The following is a 27,315-nucleotide window of genomic DNA, read 5'->3' as shown; positions in this document are numbered from 1 at the left end:
TCTGGCCCAAAGAACTTTCCTAATGGAGACTTGTTGCATAAATTAAGAAATAAACAACCACTATAGCAGGCAAAGTCATGAGACACTCAAATAAAATATTTTGCTTCCAAACGTTTTAAAGTATGTGTGTATTCATCCTGGAATTTGTCCATCCTTCCCTCCCCTCCTTAACATGCATATTACTGCCTGCCACTGACTTTCTTGGCAATGCTTTACTAAGACTGGAAAAAAATTTTCTTTCAAGTATGAAGTAGATTACATCATTTTGACTATTCTGATCACATCTTGAGTAGGTATTTATATAACCATAAATCAGCAATGTCTTCTCTACCAAGCTAAAAAAAAAATACACCTGCAAAATAGATTATAATGTAGCTCATTTATAAGCTCCCAGTATAAAAACTGATGAGCAGAGTTTTGCCAGACTTCAGTCCAAGAAGAACAGACACATGCTGACATTCTCTATAGGTTTAGCTTAGACCTTTCAAAGTTTAATAATCAAGTAAACAAAAATACTGATGCTGAAAACAATTAATTCTCATATACCCCAAGATGAAGCATTGGCAAAGTTGAAGTAATTGCTAATGTTTTCTTCGAGAATGCTAGGATTCCCTAAGGGGATTCCCTATCAATTTAACATATTTAACATATTTCAGCTTTTTGCATTAATTTCATGAAAAGGTTAGATTGCTTTTGTTTACAGGAATACACACATGATTCTTAATTTCATTCCAGAACACATAAATTTTAAAACTTTGGACAGGAATAGACAAGACAGAAATAATCATTACTACATTCATTATTTCAGAGCCACAGGATCCATTTTGTGTGGATGAGTTCACTTCCCAAAAGAAATGGAAGAAATACATGAGAAAACCTCCCTGGTATTTAAATATTAAGTCATTATTAAAAAATGATTCTTATTACAAGTTTCCTTCTATCACAATATCAGTGTGTTTATCAGGCTGGGGAGATGGGACAGACAGAAAAGAGGAAGGAAAAGACGAGAAAGGGAGAAGGATGGGGAGAAGGGAGAAAAGAATGAAGATTGTCACTTATCAGATGGGGAATTTGAGGTAAATGAAGGATAAGGAGAAAATAATGGAGTTTTCATTCTTAGTTATTGGCATCTAGCAGTTCAAAATACATTTGAAGACAAAGCTTCAGCTAAAGAAATTGTCTTCCCTATATTCACCAGGTAAGCATGGAAATACTCTAATCTGGTTGGCGTCTGGCACCTACGAAATGGAAAAAACCAAGTATAGTTCACTGTGATGAGAAATTACATTCTGAAAAGAAAAATCTCTTTTCTGATTAAAGACAAAGAACTGAAAATTACTATCCAAAGGTGGGGCAGTATTATTACCCTGAGTTGTCTTTGCCAATTCAGTTGTTCGTGGAAACTTAGTTGTGAAGAGTTCTTGGGTGAATTGGTCTGTTTCCTCTGGAGAAAAACACAGTAAAACAACTTACTTTAAATAATAATTATGACCATGTACAAAAAAGTCTTTTTAATGCTAAAAGGGTAAATGGCATTTATAAACATGTCCAGGAATCATAATAATTTTAAAGTTATGGTTTATTTTACTAACTCCCTGTCTTTTTTACATTGTATCTGTTGTCTTCTTACATGATTTAATGATTATTATAAGGATTTCCAAAAGCTTTCAGCTCAGAATCATTTCCTGACCCTGGATGTGGCTATACTTGGGCTTGTCTTCTGATTTATTGCTTTCATATCTTCTCTTGATTCCATAAATTCCACAAATTATTTAAGTGAGTTGGGAAATAGATTATACAAAAGATGTGCACTTATACTGTATAAGAATAAATCTTCCTTAATCTTCTTCATATGATAATCAAAGTCTATGTTTACTGACATAAAGTAAGTATGGCAATACTTCCACCTCATGTTATCTTGAAGTCATCATGACACCAGGCAGACACAGATGATTACACCATTCACTTTGTCACATGCTGGGTCTAAGGAAATATGTGGTGCAAATAATGCATTGTCATCTTTTTATCTGCCCTGATTTGTAATCTGGATTCTGTTCACATGAGAGATGTTTGTGATAGTTGGCAGTTGATGGTTCTCATTTTAATAAACCAAGATACATTCAAAAAAGGGAGTGACTGTTAGATAATTAGCATATCTAGTACTAGTTCTTGAAAAGTACTTTCATAGCCCTCCCCGGTGGTGTGGTGGGTTGAGTGCAGCACTGTGAAGCTGTCTGCACCCTCTGCAGTGCGGGTTCGATTCCTGGCCGGCCAGGGAGATACCCACATTGCGCAGCAGACCTCTCCTGTCTCACCCACTGCTCCCCTCAGCAGTGTATTTCCATCAGTCTGCCTGTTCTGTTCCCCACTCTGTCTCTGGTGAATCCCCTCACCCTCCCGCGCCTCTGGCCTGTACCCCAACTCTTGTACAAATAAATAAAATTTTTAAAAAATCTTCAAAAAAAAGGTACTTTCATAAGTGATTTTGATGAGTAATGGTCAGTAGGGTATATTTGGTCATCCAGTTAATACTTTTTTTTCCCAAAAAGGATTTTATCCATTTTTCATTTACTTATGAAGGAATCGTGGTTTACAATGTTGTATATGATTTAGAGGTATAGGATGTCATCCTCCTTCAGGTGCAAAATGGATTTCATTTTAAAATGTCATTGGTAACTTCATTTCACACACGCACACACGATAGATCAATTTGGAAGAAAACAAGGGAGGAAAACAAGGCCACTGATTTAAACACAGCCCTTTGGGATGTAACATGGACAGGGCAGAGGAGCCAAGTACCAGCCAGGAACTCTTCCGGTTCAGTGGTGAAGCAGTTAGCAACAGAGGCAAAGTGTTACTGACACCTCAGGGTATGGGCAGCTTATCCCAACCAACCCTCCTGCCTCATCCACCCTTGTTTCTCCAGGCTAACACATGCTCATCAGCTTAGCCTGGCTGCCATTTTCTGCTCAGGGCTTCCTTCCCACCTATCTTTTTTTTTTTTTTTTTTTAAAAGGTTTATTTATTTATTTATTTATGTATTTATTTATACAAGCACCGGGTACAGTCAGAAGCGCGGGAGGGTGAGAGAATTCACCAGAGCCAGAGCGGGGAGCAGAGCAGGCAGAAGGACCGAAGTACACTGCTGAGGGGAGCAGCGGGCGGCAGGAGAGGTCTGCGCGCCATGTGGGACCCTCCTCCGGTGGCCGGGGAGCAGCCGGGGATCGAACCGGCGCCGCAGAGGCCGCGGGCAGCTTCGCAACCCAGCGCTCAACCGCTGCGCCACTGGGGAGGCCCTCCTTCCCACCTATCTTTAACTTGAAAGAAACTTGTGCACCTCGACTTCAACTCTCACTCCCACCTGATGACCCTGTATAAATGTCACCTCCTCTGTGAAGCCTTCCCGGATGCCCCCAAGCAGTTTGCTTGTTGCTCATTTTCCTCTCACACTTGTAATGTATAACATTGGGGTGAATTGCAGGAGCTCCCATGACTGGGTATTTGGTTCCAATCTAATAACATGAATTGTGTAAATGGTCCAAATTTTAAAATCTCTCTATGCCTTAATTTTCTAATTTATAAAATGGGGCATAGAACCGTATCTCACATGCACACAGACACTCTGCGGCTGCACTCCTATCACTAAATCCTGTCTTCATATTGGATGGTGAGTTCTCTAAGTTAGCTCACCTTTGAAACAATTTCATTTTGAACCCCATCCCGTAACATTGTAATTAGTAACCATAAAATACTCAACAAATGCCAGATGAAAAATTTCTTCACAAATGCAGTTTTAAACACAGAAAAAGTAACAAAAAACTATAGCATTGATTTTCTCTAGGAACACTGTTTTTAGAATACTTGAAATTTTGTCAAGATGTGCTAAAACATCTCACTTTATATTGCAAATTGGTATCAATATTAGAATCAGGAGAAGTGGATTTTAATAATGGTAATAAGAGACCCTCTATTATTTGGAAAAAAGTCATGAACACAGGTACCTATGGCTACTTTTCGGGCAACCCCTATAAGGTAGGTACGTGTGCATTGGACTGAAATATCAAAACAAAATTTACCAAGAGTGGTTTGTAGTTCCTCTTGACTAGGACTTGGTGAAGTCATAGGCATGAAAGGGCTGCCTCGTGTCTCTAAAGGAGCTGTAAAAGACAAGTACCAGGATGGTCAGTCTTTAGATTCAAAAGCTACCACCAGATCAGAATGGAATTCCATGAGACTGCTTCTGGAAAACATTAAATGGGTCACGAAGAAGAAAGTTTAGTGTGTCCAGAATTTCCAGGAAAATGACTATGGAATGTTAGAAAAGTGGTTCTCAACTGTTTCTTTCCACCAGGATTTACTAGCTGGTAAACACCATTCAATGCCAGACATACTCCTTAACCATGCCTGCTTAAGCTGGGGGAAGCGTTAGACGTGGTCCTGGCCTGTCAGTTGCAGCTTTGTCCCTCTCTTCCACACAAGAGACCATATAGGATTTTAAAATGAGTGAGAGACCCACAATGTAGGGGTCATCTGACATAGCTCAATTTATTTTGAAAATTAAACCACTGACAAATTTTAGTATTTTGACCAATACTAATTACTTTCACAACTTGTCAGATGGTAGTGTGCTGCAGTACCACAGCTGAGAATCACTGAGCAAGCAGAAAAAGTTAAGCAGATAGGCAGGCATAAAGTAGAATCATTTTGAACATGGAGGTAAATGAGGTAGGTAAGGGTGGATTTGGTAATGAGCTTCTCAAGTTGGTCTTCAGAGCAAAGCCTTTAAAACAGTAAAATGACTGTTCTTTAATTTTGAAAAGGTAATAATAAAAAAGAGATGATGTTTCAATATGATCATTTCAGAAAGACCTGCAAGACTGATCATAGCAAAGAAAACAATTAGAGTTGGTTTATAAGGGACATCATTACCTATTGTTGTCTCTGGTAGATCAATTCTAAAGGTAACAGGTTGCAGAACTAAGTCAAAGGCAAATAAAAGAAACAGATGTATAAGCATTACTACCTGGAGAAGTAAAAATTGTTTCTGTGTTTCTATCCACATCCATTTAAACACTAAAACATGCTCTAAGAAGTTAAATATAAAAAATATATATATATTGAATGCCCCCCGGGGAACTTAGGTTAGCTATTACTTTAAAACCCTCATTCATTGCCGCTCTGGGGAATTTTTTGAGTAGGCACCTGCACTTTTCACATAACAATACAATCACAGTTGGTATGTAGTTATATCTTGGTATATAGTTATAGCTACATTTTGAAGAAGGTGGAAAAAATAGGTTCAGTTAATAATTATGTCTTACAATTTTAGTATAATCTTCTGTTCAACAAGGATATGGTATTCCATCATGTTAACCAGGAGAAAAGCTTCAAGTAGATTGCATGATTAAATCTTCCCCCCAAGATATATACATTTTATATCCATAATTCTCTCTGAATTTCTACCACATAACAACCATTAAAAAAGTATATAAGAATACATTTTTGAAAAATACACACTTCCTAGCTGGGAAAATGAAACAATTCATTTACCAGGTTCACTCTGAGAAATTTCAGGGTCTGGTTGATGGGGAAGAAGCACATCTCTTGGAGCTGAAAGAAAAAGATTGTAATATACTGTGCATTCTATACATCACAGACGAACATCTCAGAAAGCATGCTGTTTTCACAATGGTTAAAAAAGTCAAGAAGATGGCTGTTCTTTTCAAAACGGAAAAAGGCCACTGTGTAGGAAGACTGGAGTGGCAATAAAACAAAGTTGGTCACAGTTCATTTTGAAGTTCCCTTTGAGGAAAAAAAATAATAGAATTAAACTCAACAAAGTAGAGTTCCCTCAAGTTGTCTTTGGAATTTTAAGTCTGGTTTTGCCAGTAGCTGGTTACTATTTGCTATTCATGCTAAAATTCTGCTGATAGGAAAAGAAAATTTATTATCTCAGATGAAGTGCATAAATAAATGGCCTACAAATTGAGAGAAACAAGACAGGCAAAATTTTTAAACATCTGAGAGAACCAAGTTTAATTCTAAAAACCACTAGCAGTTACTATAAGGAGAAAATAGAGCAAAAGGAAACAACTGCTCACTAGAAGAAACCACATGTAAAGTTTATGAGAATGCTTGCTATGAAGTAAGTACGGGCCACATGCTGCTTTCTTGTCAGTTCTAGTATGTGGCTCCCCATATATCATGTACCCTATATATATAAAGTATCTTAGGCCTCTCCTAATACACCAGAACATGAAAACAAAAGACAAAAATGTCAGCTAAAAAATAGACCTACTCATATTCAAAGCTGATAGCCAGTACATTTTTTTAAATGCCTGCGCTAAGTTTATTTTGGCAAAATCAGAGGGAATTTGCCTACTGTTAGAATTAGATTTCTATGGCACAGTCACCTCCCAAGGGTAAGATAATGTAGTTCTTTGACTCAGTTTCCCCAGGAGGAGGTCCTTCTCAGCTTTACTCTCTCACTGAAAGGTTTCTCTACCACACTAAGGATTTCATAAATACCAGAGGACCTTTTGCAGGCACTGAAACTTTTTACATCTTATATGATTCTGGGGAAAAAATTAGGAGTCAGGCTGGAACTCAGTTTCAGAAAATGCTGAAGAAAAACCTTTACCCAAGCACCACCTGTAGTGGTGAAAACATTAGTATAGAAATAGGTTATATAAAATAGACATTCTTTTTAAAATGCTTTTGGGGATATTTAACTTGGATTTCACATCTGTTCTTAGTCTAGGCCACTAAGTACCAATGTAGTTGTAGAATCTGGTACACAGTATAAAAACTTGACTCTATTAGAACTTTCCTGAGCTAAAAGATAACATCCAGGGCAACCTGAAAATCTGGACCTTTTTTAAGAAAAAAGGAAAATTTCACAAAGATCAGTGGTCAGCAAAGTTCGAGAAAAACCATTACAATGGTGAACATTTCACCTTTGCCATGTAGTATTTTCAGGTGCTCAAATGGTAAATAGGAGGAATGTCCACTTGTAAATCAAACTGAATGTTTATAGGGTGAAGGAGAAGGCACTCTGATTTGGTTCTGCCAAGGTATGGCCAGACAAAGCAGCCTGCAGGTTACAAACACCTGAGGTGGTTCTAGCGCTAAACTACAATGTTCAGCTGGAGTCAGGAAAGGAGCTCAGAAGACATGTGCTGCTATTAAATCTACCACACTGTAAATACATTACTCACTGCCTGCTACAGTTTACTGAAGAATTTAAGCTAGGATAATGTGGATTCCTCCTGCTGCAACTGACACTTTTTAACCATGAAGTGATGATTTAATAAACTGCCACAGCAGACTTTCTAAAGTGGAAAGGAAAGAAATAGAAACATTCACAGGAAGGGATATAAATCATTCTCCTACTTGGTCAATTGCAGCTCAAAAAATGCAAGTTATTTTTTCTTTTTCCCTAGGTGGCATTTCTCTATTAAAATGAGCAAAAGCATGACTCCTAAGTCTTCCAGGCAGCAGTAAACTAATCTATGTGAATGACAATTTGAGAAGACAGCATGATTTTCTTTAGAGTATTTACCAATACTGTATTTTAGACTCACTTAAACAACCTACTGTTTGCACTAATCAACTACATTAGCTGTCTTTTCTTTTTTCTTTTTTAAATTTTATTTTATATTCCCCATGCAATTACAAGACCCTTATTTTGACCCCCATCTCTCCTTTCCCCGCCCCCCATCCCCATAGAATCTCTGGTTCATAGTTGTTTGTTGATTTTGATATTTTCTTTCTTATAGTTATTCTTTTTCCTGGTCCCTTATTTAAGTTTTCTAGATTCCTGCTGTGAGTGAGACCATCTGGTATTTTTCTTTTTCTTTCTGGCTTATTTCGCTGAGCATGATCCCTTCCAGCGCCATCCATGTTGTTGCAAATTGCATGTGTTTATCTTTTTTGAATGCTGAGTAATATTCCATGGTGTATATATGCCAATCTTCTTGATCCAGTCATCTATTTTTGGGCATTAGCTGTCTTTTTTAATAAAGGGCACCACTAATTAATTATGAGTGGACAATGTCTAACATGTTTTGTGCTTTATTCAAATATTTATTTTTTTTGTGTAGAAGAACTGGGGTATAGGCTAGAGGTACAGGGGGTGAGAATATTCACCAAAGTGGGTAACAGAATAGGTGGATCTACTGAAATACACAGCTAAGGGGAGCAGCAGGAGAGTTCTGCTGCATCATGTGGGTGAGCTCCCTGGCTGGGGATTGAACTCAGGTGCTATAGAAGTGATACTGCTGAGATTTAACCCATAAGCCACTAGGGAGACCCTCTCTAACATATGCTAAAAGCATATTGATATTGAATATACCATCAGGCACATTAGCAAATTGCTGATACTCTTGCTCTGACTTCTTATATATGAGAAGGCTTATTGCTCTAAGAAAACGGATGGAAAAAAAGAAATATTTTAATGAACACTAACATTATAAAGGCATCCTTCAGGGGAAAAAAACAGCTCTAGGAAGAACTTAAAAAAATAATTAGAAGAGGATGATAAAGATCAAGAAGCACTGTAGGATGGTAGTGGTAAGAGTGTGATCTTAAGGAGGTAAATGATATCCCAACTTCTGCCTTAGTAAAAATAAAAATGGGGAGATTAACCATTGCTGTCTTAGCTTGCTCAATTTTAAATGTATTTTCTTCTAAAACTGGATGAGAAAAAACACATTAGTCACATTAGGTGACTGTTCATATCCTGGCTTCTCCCTAATTAAAAAAAAATTGGCAATATTTTAAAGTATGTAATCTAAGCACATGACTGCTTTTTTGAATGCAGGTTCAATCATTTTACATATTGGAGTACATTTTTAGGAAATTATTTAAAATTAAAACACTCATTCTTAATTATCTTAACAATAGCAAGAAGAAGAAAAAAAACTACCTGTTTAGCTGAGAACATGGAATTAAGTGCAGAAATGCTAAAGTGTGACCACAAGTTAGAATTTATCAAAGTGAGTAGGTTACAAAGAACATTTGAGAGAAGTGGATAACTTGCTGGAAGCTAGACTTTCCTCCCAATTCATTTCCAACGACTGAAGTCTATCCAAATGCCTGTAGGCCAGGTTGACCACAGAACCAAGACACCCATGGTACAGACACAAATCTACAAAGGCAGCACAGCTCTGCGGAGCGAGGCCACCTCAGGCTAAGTCCTTTGCTCTGAATTCTAAATCATTCCTCCAAAATGGATCTCCCAAAAAGCCAGTTCTGTTTGGGTTCTAGACATGGCATGCAGATTCAGTTTGTGAATATTCCTCATTGAGTGTTGTAGGTAACTAAACCAAGTGGCTGGAAGATATTTTCTAAAGTCCTAACTAATGAAATCTGTTACGCCAAGGAAGCTGCAGCACAATAAATCCTGGATTGACTTGCTTTATGCAGGCCTAGAAATCCAAGTTAATTACTTCTCATATCTGAGTACATTTTTTAAGATAAAAATTGTGAAAAACCGGCTTCATTTCAGTGTTACATTTTACATTTTTAGAATTTTTACCGTGTCTATTTCTCTAAGATACCAGTAAGTATTCAACATACATGTAATTTTTCCTTTTTCTTAGGTATTACCTAGACAAGCTGGTAAAACAAGGTCTTGGATGCCAACCTGGACCTGGATACAAGCCAGTAACTGAACAAAACACAATTCAGTCAGCTTGAATACTTGTGAGGCAAGTGAAACACAGTAAGGGCTGAGTTGTAATTATCACCGTTGGCATCATATCCTGGAGTGATCCAGAAACTGCTGATGATCACAAGGACAGAACCAACATAGTTTTGGAGACAGACTTCTCACTGCACATGTGGACTTGGAGAGCTAATGGGATTGATGCCATTGAGGCCCCAATAGTAGCCTGTACTGTTATTCCAGTGCTCAACCTTACAGGTAGTTTCTGAGAAAAATGTTAGTGGAATTAAGGCAAATATTAGACATTTTGAAAGAAGAAAATGTTTAACTACTAAAAATATTGGCTTAAGTGAGATTAGGTCTTATCCAAAGCAACACATCCTTCTCCAATGAAAAGAAAATCATTCCAGTCTACTGCTGCTATCTGTAATGACTTAATTTGTTACATTTTTCTGCAATTGAAAACAAGAACTCAACTTTTGCAAGTGGGAAGACCAGCTTTCTTCATACTCTGTGTTGACAGTCTTGTCTGTCTACATTCAGTGGTTCAAATTTAAGTTCTAGACTTGAGGACAAAGGAGCCCCTGTCTAGCCTACCACCACCAGCAACACACTTGAGTGCCCCGTGGCGTGATATCACCTTCCACTCGCACCATCTGGAAAGTGTTAGAGCATGTGAATTTTGACTGCCTTCCAAAATGCTGTAATTTTAAGCTGTGTCTCAGAAATCTTTTGGAATGTTCAATATGCTTCTAGGAACACCTAGGAATTTTTCATTAAAAAGAAAAACTTGGGGCCTCTCTGGTGGTGCAAGGGGTTAAGTCTCAGCACTATGAAGCTATCTGTAGCCACTGCAGCATGAGTTCGATCCCCGGCCAGGGAGCTACCCACATGGTGCAGCAGACCTCTCCTGACTCGCCCATTGCTCCCCTCAGCAGTGTACTTCAGTAGATCTGCCTGTTCTGCTCCCCACTCTGTCTCTGGTGAATCCTCTCACCCACATGCCACACCTCTGGCTTAAAACCCAGTTCTTGTATGCATAGATAAATAGATCTTCAAAAAAAGAAAAAACTACTACTCAGATTCTCTAGTTAAAAATGTAGCTTTCTTAGAGAACTGTTTAGCTTACTATACACCTTGACAGCTGGTAAGACAGGAAATGTCAGGGTTCATGTCATCCCCACCCTGACTATTCCTACAAATATGAGATTAGTCCACTCATAAGTGGTCAAAACAGTCTCAGATCACAGGAAAGAAAAAAGATTTCTAGTTAAACCATTTGGCTTTTGGTGATATAATGCCCTAACTCTAGTTACTGCGCCATAAACTTGTAAAATATAATTTGTCAGGGAAAAAAAAAAAAAGCCTCCATGTTGGATAGAATAAAATTTCTGAACTCAAAAAAAAGTTAAACAATTTTCTCTAGTTGCAAAATATAATTTTATCATTTTTGTGGAAAAAACTAAAATATTTACCCTATTTTTGAGACATTTAAAATGACACTTTTTTTTTTTAAATTAGAAAATGAAAATTTTAGTTCTAAAAGAAACATCTGCTATTGGCATGATTTTCTGCTTTTGATTGGATCAATAGCTTACTATAAGGAAACACTTAGATAATATTTATCAAATTTCTGAAATGAACATACAACGAATGACACAACTTATTTCAACATTGACCTCACAGCCATCAGTTGTTTTATTTCATCACAGCAGGGTGTGAAAGTGGGATGCATTTGACTTAAATATGAAATAAAGCAATTACCAGGTGACGTATAAGACACTTCTGGACTTGGTGATGTTTTTGGCCTTGGAGTAACGCGTTGGGGCCACTTAGGAGCTGAAAAAGAGAACTTGGATCATGAGTCACTTGTTTTTAGTATTTTCCAGTCATGCTTAACACACAACATGACAAAAAGTATAAGCCTGGCCACTGATAAAACATATTGTTATTATAGGAGTTAGATGAAAAATAAACCTCAAGATTTAAAAAATATCAGAATTGCAGAAGCTTTAAAAATTATATTTATGGAGATAAAATTGGTCTTCACTGTTACATTTTTGGAGTCATAGGATCCAACCTCCACAAATGCTCATCTTCACACAATGCTGTACCCCCAGTGCCCCTCTGTCCTGTACAAGGCTCCACTGAGCCCCCTCCATTTTCCACCCCCCTTAGCCCCTCCCCTTCTGGCTACCTCAATTTTGCAGTCAGATGTCAAGTGTTCATTATTGGTTTGGTTTGAACTGACCCTTTGTGTTTCTCTGTATTTCACATACAAGTGAGACCATCCAGAATCCCAGATACTTTTAGAAAAAGTCTGAGAAACTGTAAAATTTCAATAAACATGAGTGCAGGATGAAGTAGTTTTGAAAATCTTCAACTGAACTTTCTCTAGTTAAAAGGATAATTAAATTTTAGTTTAAAAGAAAAAAAATCTTCAACTCAGAAGAGAGAGCAATTAGATTAATGCAAGAATTCTTTTCCGGACATCTTTACTTGAATTTATTTTAAACTTTCTTTGAAGATAAAGTTGGGAGGTCAGAGTAGAACCTATGATTCTGGGTAAGAGAAGCTAAAGCCAACTCAGCAGCAACAGCGGAAAGGATACTGCAGTGGTGTGGTTGGAGTCATACCACACTCCCCTGTAATTCTTAGGACCAAAATAAATCTTTAAATGAAGGCGTCCACAACTGTTTCTTCAACTGTTTCTTTGGAGTAACAAGATGCTAATGTAATAGGCACCAGGGGAAAGTTCTAACTTATTTGTAACACATCTTACAATTTGAAAAATCCTTTAATAAGGATTATGTCCTTTGATTCTCACTACAATAGTGGGAAGAAGGAATTATCAACTTCATAGTGAAAGCTGGGGATGGTGACATTATCTGCCTGAAGGTCCATAGTTATTAAGCACCAGATATGAGAGTTGAGTTGACGCTGATGTCCCTTGGTCCTCACACCTGGGCTCTATATCTTTGCTCTGCAGATCACATGTAACCTGTTTCTCATTTTTAAGGTGGAAATAGTAAATCTGTCCCTAACTCAGAAGATGGTCGGGGAATCAAATGTGAAATGTCAAAATGATGCAAAAATTGTATCATAAAAATTTGCCATTGAAGAATGTGAGCATATTCTGATTTTCAGGTTTTTTTTTTCTTTCTCCAGTAGGGATACTGAGATATGATAAAAGGATTTGTGTTGGGAATTCAAAATTAGTACCTATATCAAGCATAATTTTTTTTAAAGATTTATTTATTTATTTTATTTATTTATTTATTTAAGCACTGGGTACAGTCAGAAGCGCGGGAGGGTGAGAGAATTCACCAGAGCCAGAGCAGGGAGCAGAGCAGGCAGAAGGACCAAGGTACACTGCTGAGGGGAGCAGCGGGTGGCAGGAGAGGTCTGCGTGCCATGTGGGACCTTCCTCCGGTGGCCAGGAGCAGCCGGGGGATCGAACTGGCGCTGCAGAGGCTGCGGGCAGCTTCGCAACCCAGCGCTCAACCGCTGCGCCACCGGGGAGGCCCAAGAATAATTTTTTTATCCTGCTAACATTTCCCCCTACCCAGATTGCTAGTGGTAGTAAAGATTCCTTACCTAGTGAAATGGGTAGTTAACACCTCATATACTTTTTGGAAGCAGGCCATTATATATGATAAATTTAAATGTAGATGATTGGCTTAGACTAATTTTTTTTTAATTTAAATATTTTATTTTATATAATTCTTACATCTTTTTTCATCTTTGCACAATGTATGCATTTTCATTTTGGTTATATTCCCCATAAAATTGCACCCCCCCTTATTTTGACTCAAGTCCTTCCTATCCCCTACACTCCCCCCTGTAGTGTGTCTCTGGTTTAGAGTTGCTTGTTGATTTTGATTTTTACTTTGTATTGATTAGTCTTTTTCCTGGTCTCTTATTTAGGTTTTCTAAATTCCTACTATGAGTGAGACCACCCGGTATTTTTCTTTTTCTTTCTGGCTTATTTTGCTGAGCATGATCCCTTCTAGCTCCATCCATGTTGCTGCAAACTGCATGTGTTTATCTTTTTGATTGCTGAGTAATATTCCATCGTGTATATGTACCACATCTGCTTGATCCAGTCATATATTTTTAGGCATTTGGGTTGCTTCCATAGCTTAGCTATTGTAAATAGTGCTGCTATAAACATAGGGGTGCAGGTGCCCTTTGGAATTACTGTTTCTGTGTCATTTGGTATTGCTGGATCATATGGAAGCTCTATGTTTAGTAGGTCAAGAAATCTCCACACAGCTCTCCATAGTGGTTGGACCAGTTTGCACTCCCACCAGCAGTGCAGGAGAGTTCCTTTTTCTCCACAACCTGGCCAACATTTGTTGTTGCTAGTTTTTTTAATATGTGCCATTCTCACTGGTGTGAGATGGTATCTTATTGGGTGCGATTATGTTTCACATCTCCAAAGCCTAGCACATTGTCTGACACATAGCATGCAAAAAAGTACTTCTGAGTGACTAATTAAATAAATTAATCAATGCCTTAAGGGATGGTATAATCTGAAATTAGGTGAGGAGGAAGATCAATTGGTTAATAACAGACTAGGCATGACAAGATAGCTGCTTGGAGTAGGGACCAATGCTAGAGATGTTTGTAAGAGTTGAATAAGCCATACTTAGTAATAATGGACTGCAGGGACCACATGATAAGTAAAATATCAAATGTAACATGCTGAACCTGCCTGGCATGTTTTTAGGTGGGAAACTGAAAGGAGGAAAAGATTATGAGTTTTATTTGAGGCATGTCAAGTTTATGGTAGCCCATGGAGACCTGCTGAGGCAGTTGGAGAAACTGGTAAGATCTTGGTTGAGAAGTCAGGGCAAAAGTTTATCATACAAATAAAGTTTCTAGAGCGGAGGGACTCTTTCTTGGGTCTTATCAAAATTTTACAACGAAACAACAAATCAGTATTATCTAATCACTGTATTATAGGAGAAGATATTTATTTTAAAACTTCACATCATTTTGTGGAATAAAATCTACTGAAAAGTAAAAAAAAAAATTAGGTAGGGGCCTCCCTGGTGGCCTAGGGGCTAAGTCTATGTGCAATCACTGCTACAGCCTGAGTTCAATCCTTGGCCAGGGAGCTAACCCACATCTGGCACAGCAGACCTCTCCTGTCTCACCCACTGCTCCCCTCAGCAGTGTATTTCAGTAGATCCGCCTGTTCTGCTCCTCTTGTCTTTGGTGAATCCTCTCACCTCCCCACACCCCTGGCCTACACCCTGCATTTTCTATGCAAAAAAAAAAAAAAAATTAAAAATAAGGAGTAGGCAGTTTATTCTCAAATTCCATTCTTCTCCATTCTTCCCAATAATGCAACAAAAGGGAAATTTTTTTGCAATAATCTGATCCAATAATATGCTTTTTGATAAAGTCTGAAAGCAGATATAAGTATTAGGTTTCAGAGGAAGACTGGCTTTATAAGGATTAAAGATCCAATTTGCTATTATTCAACAGAATAACTAACCCAATTCGCATGAAATTCTCAGGTCAAAATAAAAAATAAATGTTTACCTGTCTGTGTTTGTGGGATTCTTGGACGTGGAGATGTTTTTGGTTTGGGAGGAAAACGCTGAATGTACTTGGTAGCTAAAAGAAAGGGAATAGGTTTGGAACTCTTGAACCTTTAAAAATCACAGTACCTAGGTTGTTGGGGTCTCAAAGATATCTGTTGAAGACCTAAAATACACAGAAATTAATGTGATTAAAGTTCCCAAAGAGTCACAAAGTATATTCAGAGAATTTTTTTATAATGGTAAATGAAATAAAACAAGAAAGCACATTAGTGATGTCTAAGATAATCTGCTGACAAATGAAACTGTTGGAATTTGAGATATTTACTTTAAATATCATTTAAATAATTAAAATAAATTTCAGAGTAACAAGAATTCATCCTTACAAGTTGACACCATTTAATCAAAACATCCCAGTATAATATCTTTAATGTAAATAGATGCATTTTTTTTGTAAAGGAAAAAAGAAGTTAGCATGTTGTGTTCCAAAAATACCTGGAAAATGAATGCATTTTAATAAAAGTGCTATTGGAAAAATATTATTAGATAAATTCAGTTAATATTGGTCATATTAGGGAAAAGAAACTGAATAGAAATTGACAGGATATTTTACTGAAGAAAATTACTTCTTTACTGGATAATTTCCAAAGATGTTCTAGAGTACAAATTTCAATATAAAAACAGGTTGTTTCTTCACCAAGAAAATTAAAAGTACATCCTGCTGGGAAAAAAAAAGAATTATCAAATGCAAGATTACATCTTATGGAAGTACCTCATTTGTCTGAACTAAAGTTTGGGATAAAGAAACAAAAGAATATAAAACAGCGTCCGAGTTAATGGAGTTTCAGCAACTGAAAAAACGCTTGCTGAAAATAAGAGTTATTTGATACTGAAGTTTGTATAAAATAGCCTGAAGAGACTTTTTCCTACTATAAATTAAAATATACAAGGCATGCAATGGTTTCAGTGTAATTTTCTCACCTGCAAAGAAAGGAACAGCAAGGTATGTTAGAGGAATTACACTGATTTAGGAACCTGGAGAGTTAGAGCTCCCTTTGCTAATCATTGGGTCTATAAACTCAGGTTCTCTATCAAAAGTTCTAGGATTTTAAAAACATTTCCAATCCTAGAATTCTATGATTCTAAAGCTTTTTTTTTTCCACGTGTGATTTTCTGACTCTCAACTTTCTTGCTTGCTGAGGTTCTTACAAGTAGCTATTTGCTTCCCTCAAGATTAAGAAAGACTATTTGCCAATAAAGGCACGCTATGAGTAGCATGCAAAATGATTAAGAAATAAGCATTAACAGTATTTACAATTAGACATTTCAGTAACATTAAACTCTAGAGTTTAGTTGGCAATATTTAAGTGGTAGTTCAGAAGACAATGAATAAAATGTATATATCCAATATATCCCCTTTGGAAATACAGCCATAAAAGTTTAATGGTGGAAAAAAACCAAAGTTTGGGCTTATTTATGATAAACTGCTATTCCAAGGAAGCCTGCAAGGAGTGAGAGATCTCCTTGCGAGAAGAGACACGTTAAGTCACCCATGTTGGTCCTTTGTTTTCATTCACTTCAAATTCTACTATGAGGTTAAATTTTATGACTTGCCAAGTAACTGGTTTGATTTTAGTTTCTCCTATTTGTATGCAGGGCAATCGGCAAACCATTGGAGAGAACAAAGCGGAAGGAAAGAAAAGCTGTACATTGACAAGGTGACCGAACAACTGAATCCCTTTGTGCAGACTGGACAGTGAAATGGTTTCTGGTGGTTTCTAATAATCTCAAATACAAATCAGAAAATTTAAAATAGTTCTTTACATGACCAAAGAACGTGAAAAACTAGTCAAGATGAGAAATATTACTATTTCCCATATGAAACATTTGCAGACTGGCTGAGAAAGGTCCATCTTAAAGAATATTCACAGCATTAGTAAGACTGGCTACAGATGATGGCTAGAAGATCGAAGCAGAAGTGGGGCACTGGGAAGGTAGGATCACCCTCCAAAAACTCTCAGAAAGACTGTTGGGTTTCTGATGTCCAGAAGCGCTGTTCTTCTTTTCTGTTCTTATGTTTACACATTCTGCAAACGCCTTCTTTATGAAATACAAAATAATGTGTTTACTGGTTCAGTCTGAGCTCATCTGGGCTGGGTAGGATTATAGTTTGGGAAGGCAGAGGGATGTTTCTATGGTAAGTGAGAGAAAGTATTCTGGGTGATTATAGTGCTTCACACACCCTGAGTACAGATGACAGAGTGATGGTAACAAGCAGATTTAAAAAGATAAAGAAAATTGCATGTCTGCAGTACAGTAGTATTTCTAGTTCTACATAACACAGTTTTTAAAATTCCTAGAGATGTCAGTTTATAAAATACTTTCAAAGTAAGCAAAACCCTTAAAAAAATCCTCATTCCATACTAATATCTTGACAATAGTAGAAAGATATGCTTAGTAATAACCACAAATAGAAAACAAAGCAATTTAAAAAATATGTTAAAAGCATGAGCCAGACAAAAGCATTGAATTTCACTTATATAACAAAGGAGGAAAAAAATCAAACATGTAAATGAATGTGATGGAATGAGTGCTAATGGAAAGTATGTTTCTAGGGCAGAAAGTATAAATGGATCATCACACCATACAAAAATATTATCTGAAATATTCAACACCATCCCAAGCTGGCAGAATGATCAATGTTAGGAAAAAGATGCTTTAGATTTGACAGCTTTGCTGACTGAGGTAGAGAAAGAGACCGTCTAGACACCACACTAAATGGGAGGAGAGACTTTTTGGATGATGGTTATGAATAGAAGCGCTTGGAAAAGAATGAACTGCCATGACAAAGAGTGGTATGCAGCATGGATTCACAATGGGAAAGAACCTGAGGTTCTCAGGGGATGGTGGCGATGAGGACAGAAGCTGCTGGGTGTGCCATTACCTAGTGTGGTCTTGGGTACTTCAGGCACATTTGTAATAGATTCCACAACTGTATCAAAACAAAGGAGAACAATTTTTAAAATGGCAAGATGTTAAATGACAGTCAAGTATCTCTTTCTTGAATATCAGCACACCTCATATGTAAGAATTTGCATATAAATATGTAAGACTTTGCATATTTTTACAGATATGATGATGAAATGAAAAGTCATTTTAAGAATCCAAGGTTTTTGGAAGCTATAGTTCTTCAAATCAATTCAACTGTCGAAAACAAGCTTACACTTTCATGTTCCCACGAACATGATAGATGCTAACAATAGATGCTAATTAAAAATCTGTGAAATAAATCAATCAAAGCATGAAAACCTTTACCACCTTCTGTCCTTGGCTCCTCTGGCCTGAGTGGTGCTTTGGCAGTGGGATACACATAATCACTTTCAGATGGTGCTAGGGAGGAAATGGATGGCTGGTTAGTAGTGGTGCCAGCCCGTAGACACTGTAATGGAACACTGTGACTGATTTGAAAACAGAGGTTAGTCATGGGAAGTACATACATCCCCCAGAATAATATTTATGTAGATTATTAAGATGACTACAATTTAAGAGGGCAGAAGCAATGGCAGGAAAGGAAGACAGTGCGCTCTATGGGAAAACACAAACAGTTAATTGTCAGGGTCTACGGGCAGTCCCACGTGGAGCAAAGCAGGTACTTTCATTTCCTTACATATTTGTAAGTATTCTAGTGAGAAAAAGACAGAGTGAGTTCTTGGCAAGCATGGGGATGAGTCCTAGAATTCATATGAAAATGAAAAAACAAGATGGGCATATTCATGTTGAAAGATGATCAGAAAAATAAAATTTTGCATTTAGAGTGGAAACTAAAAGAGGAAATTATGAAACTTGCACAGCCATAGAGCGAACACCAACAAAATGTGGTACATAGAACATCTGGCTCTCTCGATTCACAAGATGAGCACAGACTCGACATGGGGAAGTATGACATGTCACGGAGCATGAACCCAAGAGGATTTCTGCAATGAAATGGAAAAGCACATATACCAGACTTCCCACTGGGAAACATTTTTACCTATAGCTTCCTTTGATGACTCAGTTCTAAATGTAATTGGTTCCAGGACTTCAGAAACTAGCAAAAAACACAAAACAGTACAATCTCTCAAGGGTGGGTTGCTGTGCGCATGGAATGAATTAATACAAACTCAGTATTTAGAAAAGTACCTTTCACCTAATGAGAGCTCACTGTTAGTGTTATAACAATATTATTAACACTAAGATAAGTTCTAACAACTAGTTCACAATTTTATAAGTTTTGTAGGTTATCATTAATAACCAAAACTTGTACCTTCAACACGAGCACCAAAGTGCCATTAAGCAAATTAAAACATGCAGAGGTGACAAAAAGAAATTACAATCTTATGTCAGAAAAAAAAAAATCCCAAGATCCAAAATAAATGTCAGGGAGGGGCAACAGCATTTCAAAGAATGATTTTTAAATTTTATTTTCAATTTTGAAAGGCAGTGTGCTCAGGCTCACGTGTATGTTAAATTTTGTTATCTTTATCAAAGTAAGAACTTTCTCTTTTGAGAAAAAGAAAGTTGCTCTTTCTGATGTGCCAATTAGCATGTGCTTTTCACAAGGCACAGCACAGATTTAGCTCGCCACTAAAGAGAATCACAAGTTTATAATCTGTGGAAAAACAGGAATAAAGAATGAAACCAGGTTGTTTAACTACGTAGTGAGATACGTGTTATTGTCTAACATAATATAGAATGAGCACAAGGGAATAAAGTATTTCCACATAACTGAATGACAGTATGATTAGAGCATGTTACTAGTTTAACATCACACATGCATTCATGGAAAGGGCACTGGACAATACAGAGCGAAGTGTATGCTCTTTTGCATTTTTTAATATTTGCAGTATGTCCTCTGAAGCTCACAGTGTACCCAGACAGATAAAACAATCTATTTACCAGGTTGACTCTGTGTCATTTCTAGGTTTGGTGATGTCACTGATTTCAAAATAAGAGTTTGCAGTTCAGTGGGAGCTGAAAGAAGAGTCTAATTGTCAAAGAAATTATGGATAATTTATTTTATAGGTTTTAGACAAAGGTAGCAATGAAATGAAATACATAACCCCTCAAAAATCACAGGGTTTGGTGAGTGATGCAAGTATATATTATTGAAAGCAGAGATTGGTAAGATATGGCCCTCCCAAATCTAGCCATCTGCCTGGCTTGTAAGCTAAGAAAAGTTTTAAATTTTTTAAAATGATGTGCAAGAATTGAAGAGTAGTATTTCATGACATATGAAAATGGTATGAAATTTAAATAAAGTTTGATTGGAAGACGACCACACCCACAAACTAAAATGATTCATTTGCATATTAGTTTTGGTTGCCTTTAAGCCATAACAGCACAACTGAGTAGCTGTGACTAAGACAGAATTACCTGAAAAGTCTAAAATATTTAGTAACTCTTCACACACAAAATTTGACGACCACTGCTCTTAAGAGAAAACAAGGCCTACTTGAACAAATTAGATATTATTGACTACTGCTTCTAAGTCTGAATTCCTACAAGGTGTAGCTGATTTCATGATAGTGTCCTTAAAAATGTTCAATACCATCTAGAAATGTTTTTTTCTATATTCCTTTGACCACTCTCTTGTATACTTTCAGTGAATACTGACACTTCATTTTTGCTGTTCCCACCCTTATATCCACTCATTTAAATCCTATTTCAAAACCCAGCTCTTCTCTGTCAGCCCACATAGATCCTTAACTCCTTTGAATATTTTCTCTATTCATTTTTACCACTCAAGTTGCTTTTGTGTAAGTAAACTGTCTTATAGCTAAGAAAATCCGGACAAGTTTTCTTCACATTTCTATTTTACTCTGCTTGAGGTAAAACATGCCCTTCCTTTTGTTCTTCACCCTTTTTCCTTACCCATCCTCACTCACTGCTAACATGGTGTTGGCAACACAGAGAGTAAGGGAGTGTTTCTTGACATAAGCCAAGAAAACCATGTTATTCTAAAAAGAGATGAACGGAACAGAATGGTAAGAGACTAAATATGATGCATCTTTTGTCAGAGACTGTCTTCATGCAGAGCACACGATGGATCTGGTTACCACACAGATCTCTAACATGAACCTTGCACTTGCAGAGCTGCTGATCACTCTACCCTCCTAAGAGGATACAGAGGTGAGAAAACAAGTTAGGAAGACACATCTTAATTACTCTTGGGATTCAGCTGCAATGGCCTGGAAGAACTCCTCAAACCAGAAACCACAGATTTCTTGGTTTCAACTGAGAAGCTTCAGGATGTTTAAAGTTCGGGAGCAGGTTGGAGTTTTATTTTTTTCTGACATTTTTGAAACTAAAGAAGGGAAATCTTGGAGTGTTTATAGGGCTACAAAACAAAAACTTTGTGTGAGGACCTGTGTTTTCTAAAATACATTAAATTCTACGATATACCAATTTAATCTGTTCCTTCTATCACTGAGGGTCCTTTAGAGACAAAAAAAAAGTAAGAATTTATCTGTTAATAAATGTAATACACATAATAAGAAACTCCAGTAAAGATCAAGAACCATTGTTAGCAAGAGAATAAGGAATAGACAAGTTTATGGATGATGGGAGAGAATCACATATTTGCTGAGATTGGCACTTCCAGGAAGCAATTTTTAAAAAAAATACTATCAGAGAGAAACCTCTCCTAAAATAGGAAGAGAGTAAAGTGAATATTCATGGAACTTAATTGTCACTGTTTTCGAGAGCTAAATACCAAAAAGAAGGGAAGCAACTTGATCTTCAGACTCTTCAATGAATCACATAATGAAATTTTAAAGGGGGTTTTATGGCAGAAAGATTTTCTCAAGTGGGTGTAGGAACATCTGTGAATAACAATAGGTAACCCTTGAATTGAGGACCCTAACTTACAAGGTGAAGCATAAAATGGAATGACAACAGCAGCGTAGAGAAGGAGGAGCAACTGTACTTATGACAGTGATGGAGCAAGTTTTTAGTGAGTGAAAAAGCACTTAACAAGGTCACAAAAATTATTACCTAATGCTGTTCCTGGAGTCTCAGAACTATGAATAACAGGTGCAAAGCCTGTAGCTGGAATTAGCCAAAAGCAATAACACGAACATGAGAACATTTAAGCACACAGAGCAAGTCTTCATCTTTTTTTCAAAACATTTGTTTAAATAACATTTTTTAAATGAGAGGAGGTAGGGTCTTTTTTTGAAGATTTGGTCAAATTGGAGCTAAGAATAATTCACTGCAGAAGGTAGTCACAAGCTTGGAACTCTGCTACACATCCTAGTATGGGCAACATGAGGCTTTCTATGTTTGATTTTCTGATTCTAACTGAAAAGGAACTTTGCAAAATCTGTTTAGGTAGTAGATATGAAAATAAACACATGGAAGCAACCTGTCCTATATCCTGGAGTTTAAAACAATACTATTTTCACGTACGTGTGGCTACAATAAGTAGATCATGTGTTTAAGTAAAAAGAAATAAAAAACCACAAGTGACTAAGTCAATCTTGATGTAACCACCTGCTTAAAGAAAGTCATCCAGGAAGCAGCTGCTAACCATACCTTATGCCTTGACTTGGGGGTACAAGTTACTTCCCACTAGGGGCAGTGCTTTGTTACCTCACTGGGGAAGGCAGCTAGCGCTCACCCCTCAAACCATGGAATAACACATTTACCCGGTTTGGTCTGAGGTACTTCAGGGCTTGAGGTGGTTTTAGGTCTGGGACGTGGACGACGTGTTCGTTGTGATGCTTTTGGAGCTGAAGGAATAAACTTGAGATTAGTCTACTGCAGATAGTTTCAGAAATAAGACTCTAGATTTTCTAAATATACTTCCTTGATATTGAAGACATTTTAAAAAAATACTGAGATATTTTCTCCTATTTTGTTAATTGTTTTAAATATTGAAGATTGAGAGATTAAACTCACACATAAAAGTCAAGGAGTCTCAGAAATCTAACTTCAAAATAAGGTAAGGTCAGGAGCCAAGTTTGAGGAGGTAGGTTCACATTAAACAATTTAAATATGCCACAGAACCCTTGTACCATGTGAACTGTTGTGCTTGAGTTGGTCTAGGGAAGACAGAGGCAACACCAATTGTGCTTAAAATCAGTTTTAAAAGTGAGCACTGTTTAAACAAATGTACATGAGAAAAATTCAATTAAGATTTATGGTATACAGATATTTGGACTTAGGTCTATGCATAGCCTTTGAAAATATTTTAAAAGTTTTTAAAACTCTTAAGAGGAAAGAAAAGTGGAAGAGTATAGGGTGACTCGATGATCTGATGATAAGATGATGATGATGAGGATGAGGATGAGGATGCTAGATGGGTTGAAAAGAAACAGGGGCAAACTGTTGAACACAGAATACCATTACCTAATGTTGTTTCTGGAGCCTTGGTTCTAAGAGTGACAGGTTCAAGCACTGTAGGACGCGCTGGCCAAAAATAAGAGGTCAAAAAGATTTTAAAAACTTACTTGATTACTAATTTCAGAAGTCAAATTTTAAGCACTAGAAGTGAGAAAAGAGATTCTTGCTACAATTTAAATAAAAAGGAAGAGAAATGCCTGTTTTTTGCAAAGATGGCCAAACCATGTTTAAGTGCCTATTAATCTCATAAGAGAGAGCTGCGCAAACTTTTTCACATTTATATAATAAATACTTTATATCACTACTGGAAAAAGTGGTTTTTTAGTCCATTAGTACTTCCACACTAGCTGAGATCAGTGTCTAACACTGAAATTATTATGGATACAAAAACGAGTTTCTATGTTTTCAAGCATAATAATCAATGCATAACTTAATGGACTGTGCTGTTCAAAATTTCAAAGTGATCCTTGATTCAATAAAAGAAAAAATCTTAAACTCAGAGAGAGGAGAAAGTGAGTCTACCCCAAAATGGAAGCCTGTCATTGGAACTCTCAAGACTTGGACATATTTTAAAATTAAACAATTTACTAAAAATGTCATTACTTGAAATAAATAATATGCTGATCCACTGGTCACACAAATCCTAGCATAATAAAAACAGAGAAAAGAAACATGGCATTTCTACAAGTTATGAGGGATAAGTGAAAATAAGGAATATTCGTGTTTGAATTGAAGCTTAAAATAATCAATATCTTTAAACAAATGCACATGATAACAAGACACGATGCTCAGCAGTTACATGGTAGTGTGAGGCCCTGAAATTAGCTCATGCACAGGTCTCTTAAGTTCCACAAATATCTTGATACAGAGGTTAGCATAATCTCAAAATAAAGATGGTTATGGAATGACAACCGAGGATGATGGAATGGTCTTAAGATGCATAAGAATCTGTGGTTACAACAGCATGACAATGAACAAGAAAAGCACTTATGGGAAGGACAAGACATTCTCATTACCCATGATTTCTGGAGCTTCAGTTTTAAGAGTACCAGGTTCAAGATCTGTAATAAGAACTAATCAAAGGCAATGAAATAAACAGTTGTGAAAAGTTAGCAAATGAAACCTTACCAGTGTAATAATGCATTGATAGATACACAGCAATTTATTTTTTTCTGAAATTAAGTACTTATCACTTCAGGATTTGGTCACTTCATAGCTAGGTAAACACTTTTGTGAGCTAGTCATAGCCTAGCCACTCTCATACCTATCTCAAGAAAGCCAACACGATAGTCTCCTGGGTCTCTAAGTATCTAATTTCAACTTTTGTAGAAGACTGTTAAGAAACTTGTTTAAACACTTTACCAAGCACATACTTGTAAGTATAAACATACACTTAGAGGTGTAAGTATAAATATATACTTATAAGAATACTCATAAGTATTCTGGCTTTTAAGTAAATAGCATAGCCATATGGACATAAAAACAATAAATAGCCTTTATGTTTAAAAGATGGCACAGCCAGAGTAAGGCAGTGAAGCATCCTCATCTCACTGAGAAATCATTTTTGGAAACAGGCCATGACCTTCTTTGAGGCGACGGAACTCAACAAATCAGGATAAGAAATATCCACTCAGTGCATGGTGCCCCGTTGAGCAGCTCCTCCTGTTCTAATCACAAAAATGCAGTTTCCCGTGTAGATGAGAGAGATTTCGAGAGTGATCACTGATATTTCTGGAGTCAGATTTCAACTTCTGAGTCAGACCTTCAAAGAATTTCTTAAGCTGCCTTTCTGGACTCTTAGAAATTCAGCAATATCAGTACTACCTCGAAGCAGGACCTTCCTTGTTCCAGGAAGCCTGTGCCGTTGGGTTGGCCTCTATTCCTCCTTATTTCTGCTTCTATTCATTAACTCCCGCTCCTGTCCTTCACTACCATTTCTCTAAGTTCACAGATATTCCTAATTCATGCCAAAAAGACAAAACCAAAAACCAAGCTTGATTTGCACAGATTGCTTTGGCTCAATCATTAAATGTTTCATACTGGGGCAGGACTTGCCTGACTACACTGCAGATAGAAAAATAAACACAGGCCACCTACTTCTGTGATACCTGCACAGCCATAGGTGTGCTGTGGGGAGATGGACGGTACTCGATATTTGTTTCTTGAAATAACAAAGTTTGGTTCTATTTAAGATGCTTTGTTCTTAATAGAAGAATAAGTCAATAAAATACATAATTCAAGAAAAGGTCCTTATGCAGAAAGACAAGGAATTCAGTTTCCCTTGCTCAATCAACAATGGCAGGTGCAACAGATCATTCTGTGTTTTCATCCACGCCAGCCCACACGGGCCATGACTCCCATCACCAGCAACAACCTCAGCCTCTCAAGAGCCACTAAGACTCTCCTTCAACCTAAAATCCACATTTACCCGGTCTGGTTTGAGGTGCTTCAGTAGTTGGTGTGGTTTTAGGTTTGGGACGTGGACGACGGGTTCGCTTTGATGTTTTAGGAGCTGAAGAAAGAAAACCTTTAGTTACTATCAAGTCTATTTGAGAGTCGATGCGTAGCATGACACACGGCTCTCAGTTTCTTAAAACGTACTGATTTCCTCATGTTCTAGGAAATTTAATCTTTAATTTGAAACCTGAATCCTTGTAATTGTATATGTCTTCTTTTACAACTGAAAGTTCAATGGAAATGAGTCATATATAAAACTAAGTTATTAATTTAAGAAGTGAAGAATCATTCATGGTCAAAATCATTGCTAAAACATTATTGTGATGTTAAGAGCAAGCTATAAACTCTGATGGGCTGTTAAATAAGATCCACTTAATTAACTAGTCAATAAAAAACTAAATATCACATTTTTTAAAAGTAGAATATTATGTTCACAAAGAATCTCTGTGATACCATAATATTGAGAGTTACCAGAGTCAAGAGAATTACTTTTTAATCCCAGTTTTAATAGAACACCTTTTAGAAGAACACACAAGAAAACAAAACAATTTCAGATGGTGACATGCATAACAGATGACCTTTGTGAAGCTCATGCAGGGCTCTCTTCAAAACAAGGGGTAACTTGTTTTAAGAGTCAGACTAATTGAGACTTTAGGATGAAGAGTGTAAGAGTAATAGAAGATGATGAGATAGTCTTAAGAATTAAAAGAACCTTAGCCATGAAATTGATGGAATGAGTGTGACAATGAAAAGGACTTATTGATGATCACAATGTTTTATTACCTTGCGTTGTCACCCAAGTCTCAGTTCTGACCATAACAGGTTCAAGCACTGCAGTAGGAACTGACCAAAAACATTAAAAATAAACCAAAAGAGACTGTTTTTAATGAAAGAAAACTCAAAATATTTATGTCAGAATAATTTTTACTAATACAGTTTCTAGAACTCCATACTAACTTAAAAACTGTTAAGCTGGAGAGGCAGACAACTGATTTCCTAAAATTTGATCAAAATTCATTAAGGTACTGCTCTCCTCGTTCCTCCTCCTATGATTATCCTATTTCAGCTAATAAGCCAAATTGGGATGTATGGTATTGCTAAAAACTTATCTTTGGAATCATGATGAATCAAATAGGATACCTCTCCACTCTAAACAAAGAAAAAGCATGCATTAATGTGCAAAGAGCTTTTTTGATAGCTACTAGATCAAATCTGAATTGCTTCAATAGGTGCCTAAGGACATTCACCACAAGTGAA

At 36.8% G+C, this 27,315-nt stretch overlaps 1 protein-coding gene across 2 annotated transcripts in view; it reads right to left on the bottom strand.

Moving 5' to 3' along the window:
• The window catches only part of ABI3BP (ABI family member 3 binding protein), a 209,935-nt gene that overhangs the window by 36,667 nt on the left and 145,953 nt on the right, over positions 1-27,315 (bottom strand). The window contains exons 37-52 of one of the 2 annotated variants that reach the window (XM_037525650.2): positions 26,842-26,901; positions 26,030-26,113; positions 24,618-24,674; positions 23,608-23,667; positions 22,899-22,988; positions 22,252-22,305; positions 20,155-20,229; positions 19,250-19,306; positions 18,538-18,609; positions 18,164-18,211; positions 15,221-15,295; positions 11,432-11,506; positions 5,551-5,610; positions 4,930-4,977; positions 4,077-4,157; positions 1,367-1,444 (exon numbers count right to left, since the gene is read on the bottom strand). In XM_037525650.2, coding sequence (XP_037381547.1) covers positions 1,367-1,444; positions 4,077-4,157; positions 4,930-4,977; positions 5,551-5,610; positions 11,432-11,506; positions 15,221-15,295; positions 18,164-18,211; positions 18,538-18,609; positions 19,250-19,306; positions 20,155-20,229; positions 22,252-22,305; positions 22,899-22,988; positions 23,608-23,667; positions 24,618-24,674; positions 26,030-26,113; positions 26,842-26,901 — 1,074 coding nt within the window. The remainder of the gene's footprint in view (positions 1-1,366; positions 1,445-4,076; positions 4,158-4,929; positions 4,978-5,550; positions 5,611-11,431; positions 11,507-15,220; positions 15,296-18,163; positions 18,212-18,537; positions 18,610-19,249; positions 19,307-20,154; positions 20,230-22,251; positions 22,306-22,898; positions 22,989-23,607; positions 23,668-24,617; positions 24,675-26,029; positions 26,114-26,841; positions 26,902-27,315) is intronic. The other variant, XM_054700654.1, reaches the window with a different exon arrangement.

This window comes from Talpa occidentalis, unplaced genomic scaffold, assembly GCF_014898055.3.
Source record: "Talpa occidentalis isolate TD23 unplaced genomic scaffold, MPIMG_talOcc4v2.1 talOcc4.4, whole genome shotgun sequence".
NCBI lineage: Eukaryota > Metazoa > Chordata > Mammalia > Eulipotyphla > Talpidae > Talpa > Talpa occidentalis.
This window is presented reverse-complemented; position numbering and strand designations above follow the sequence as displayed.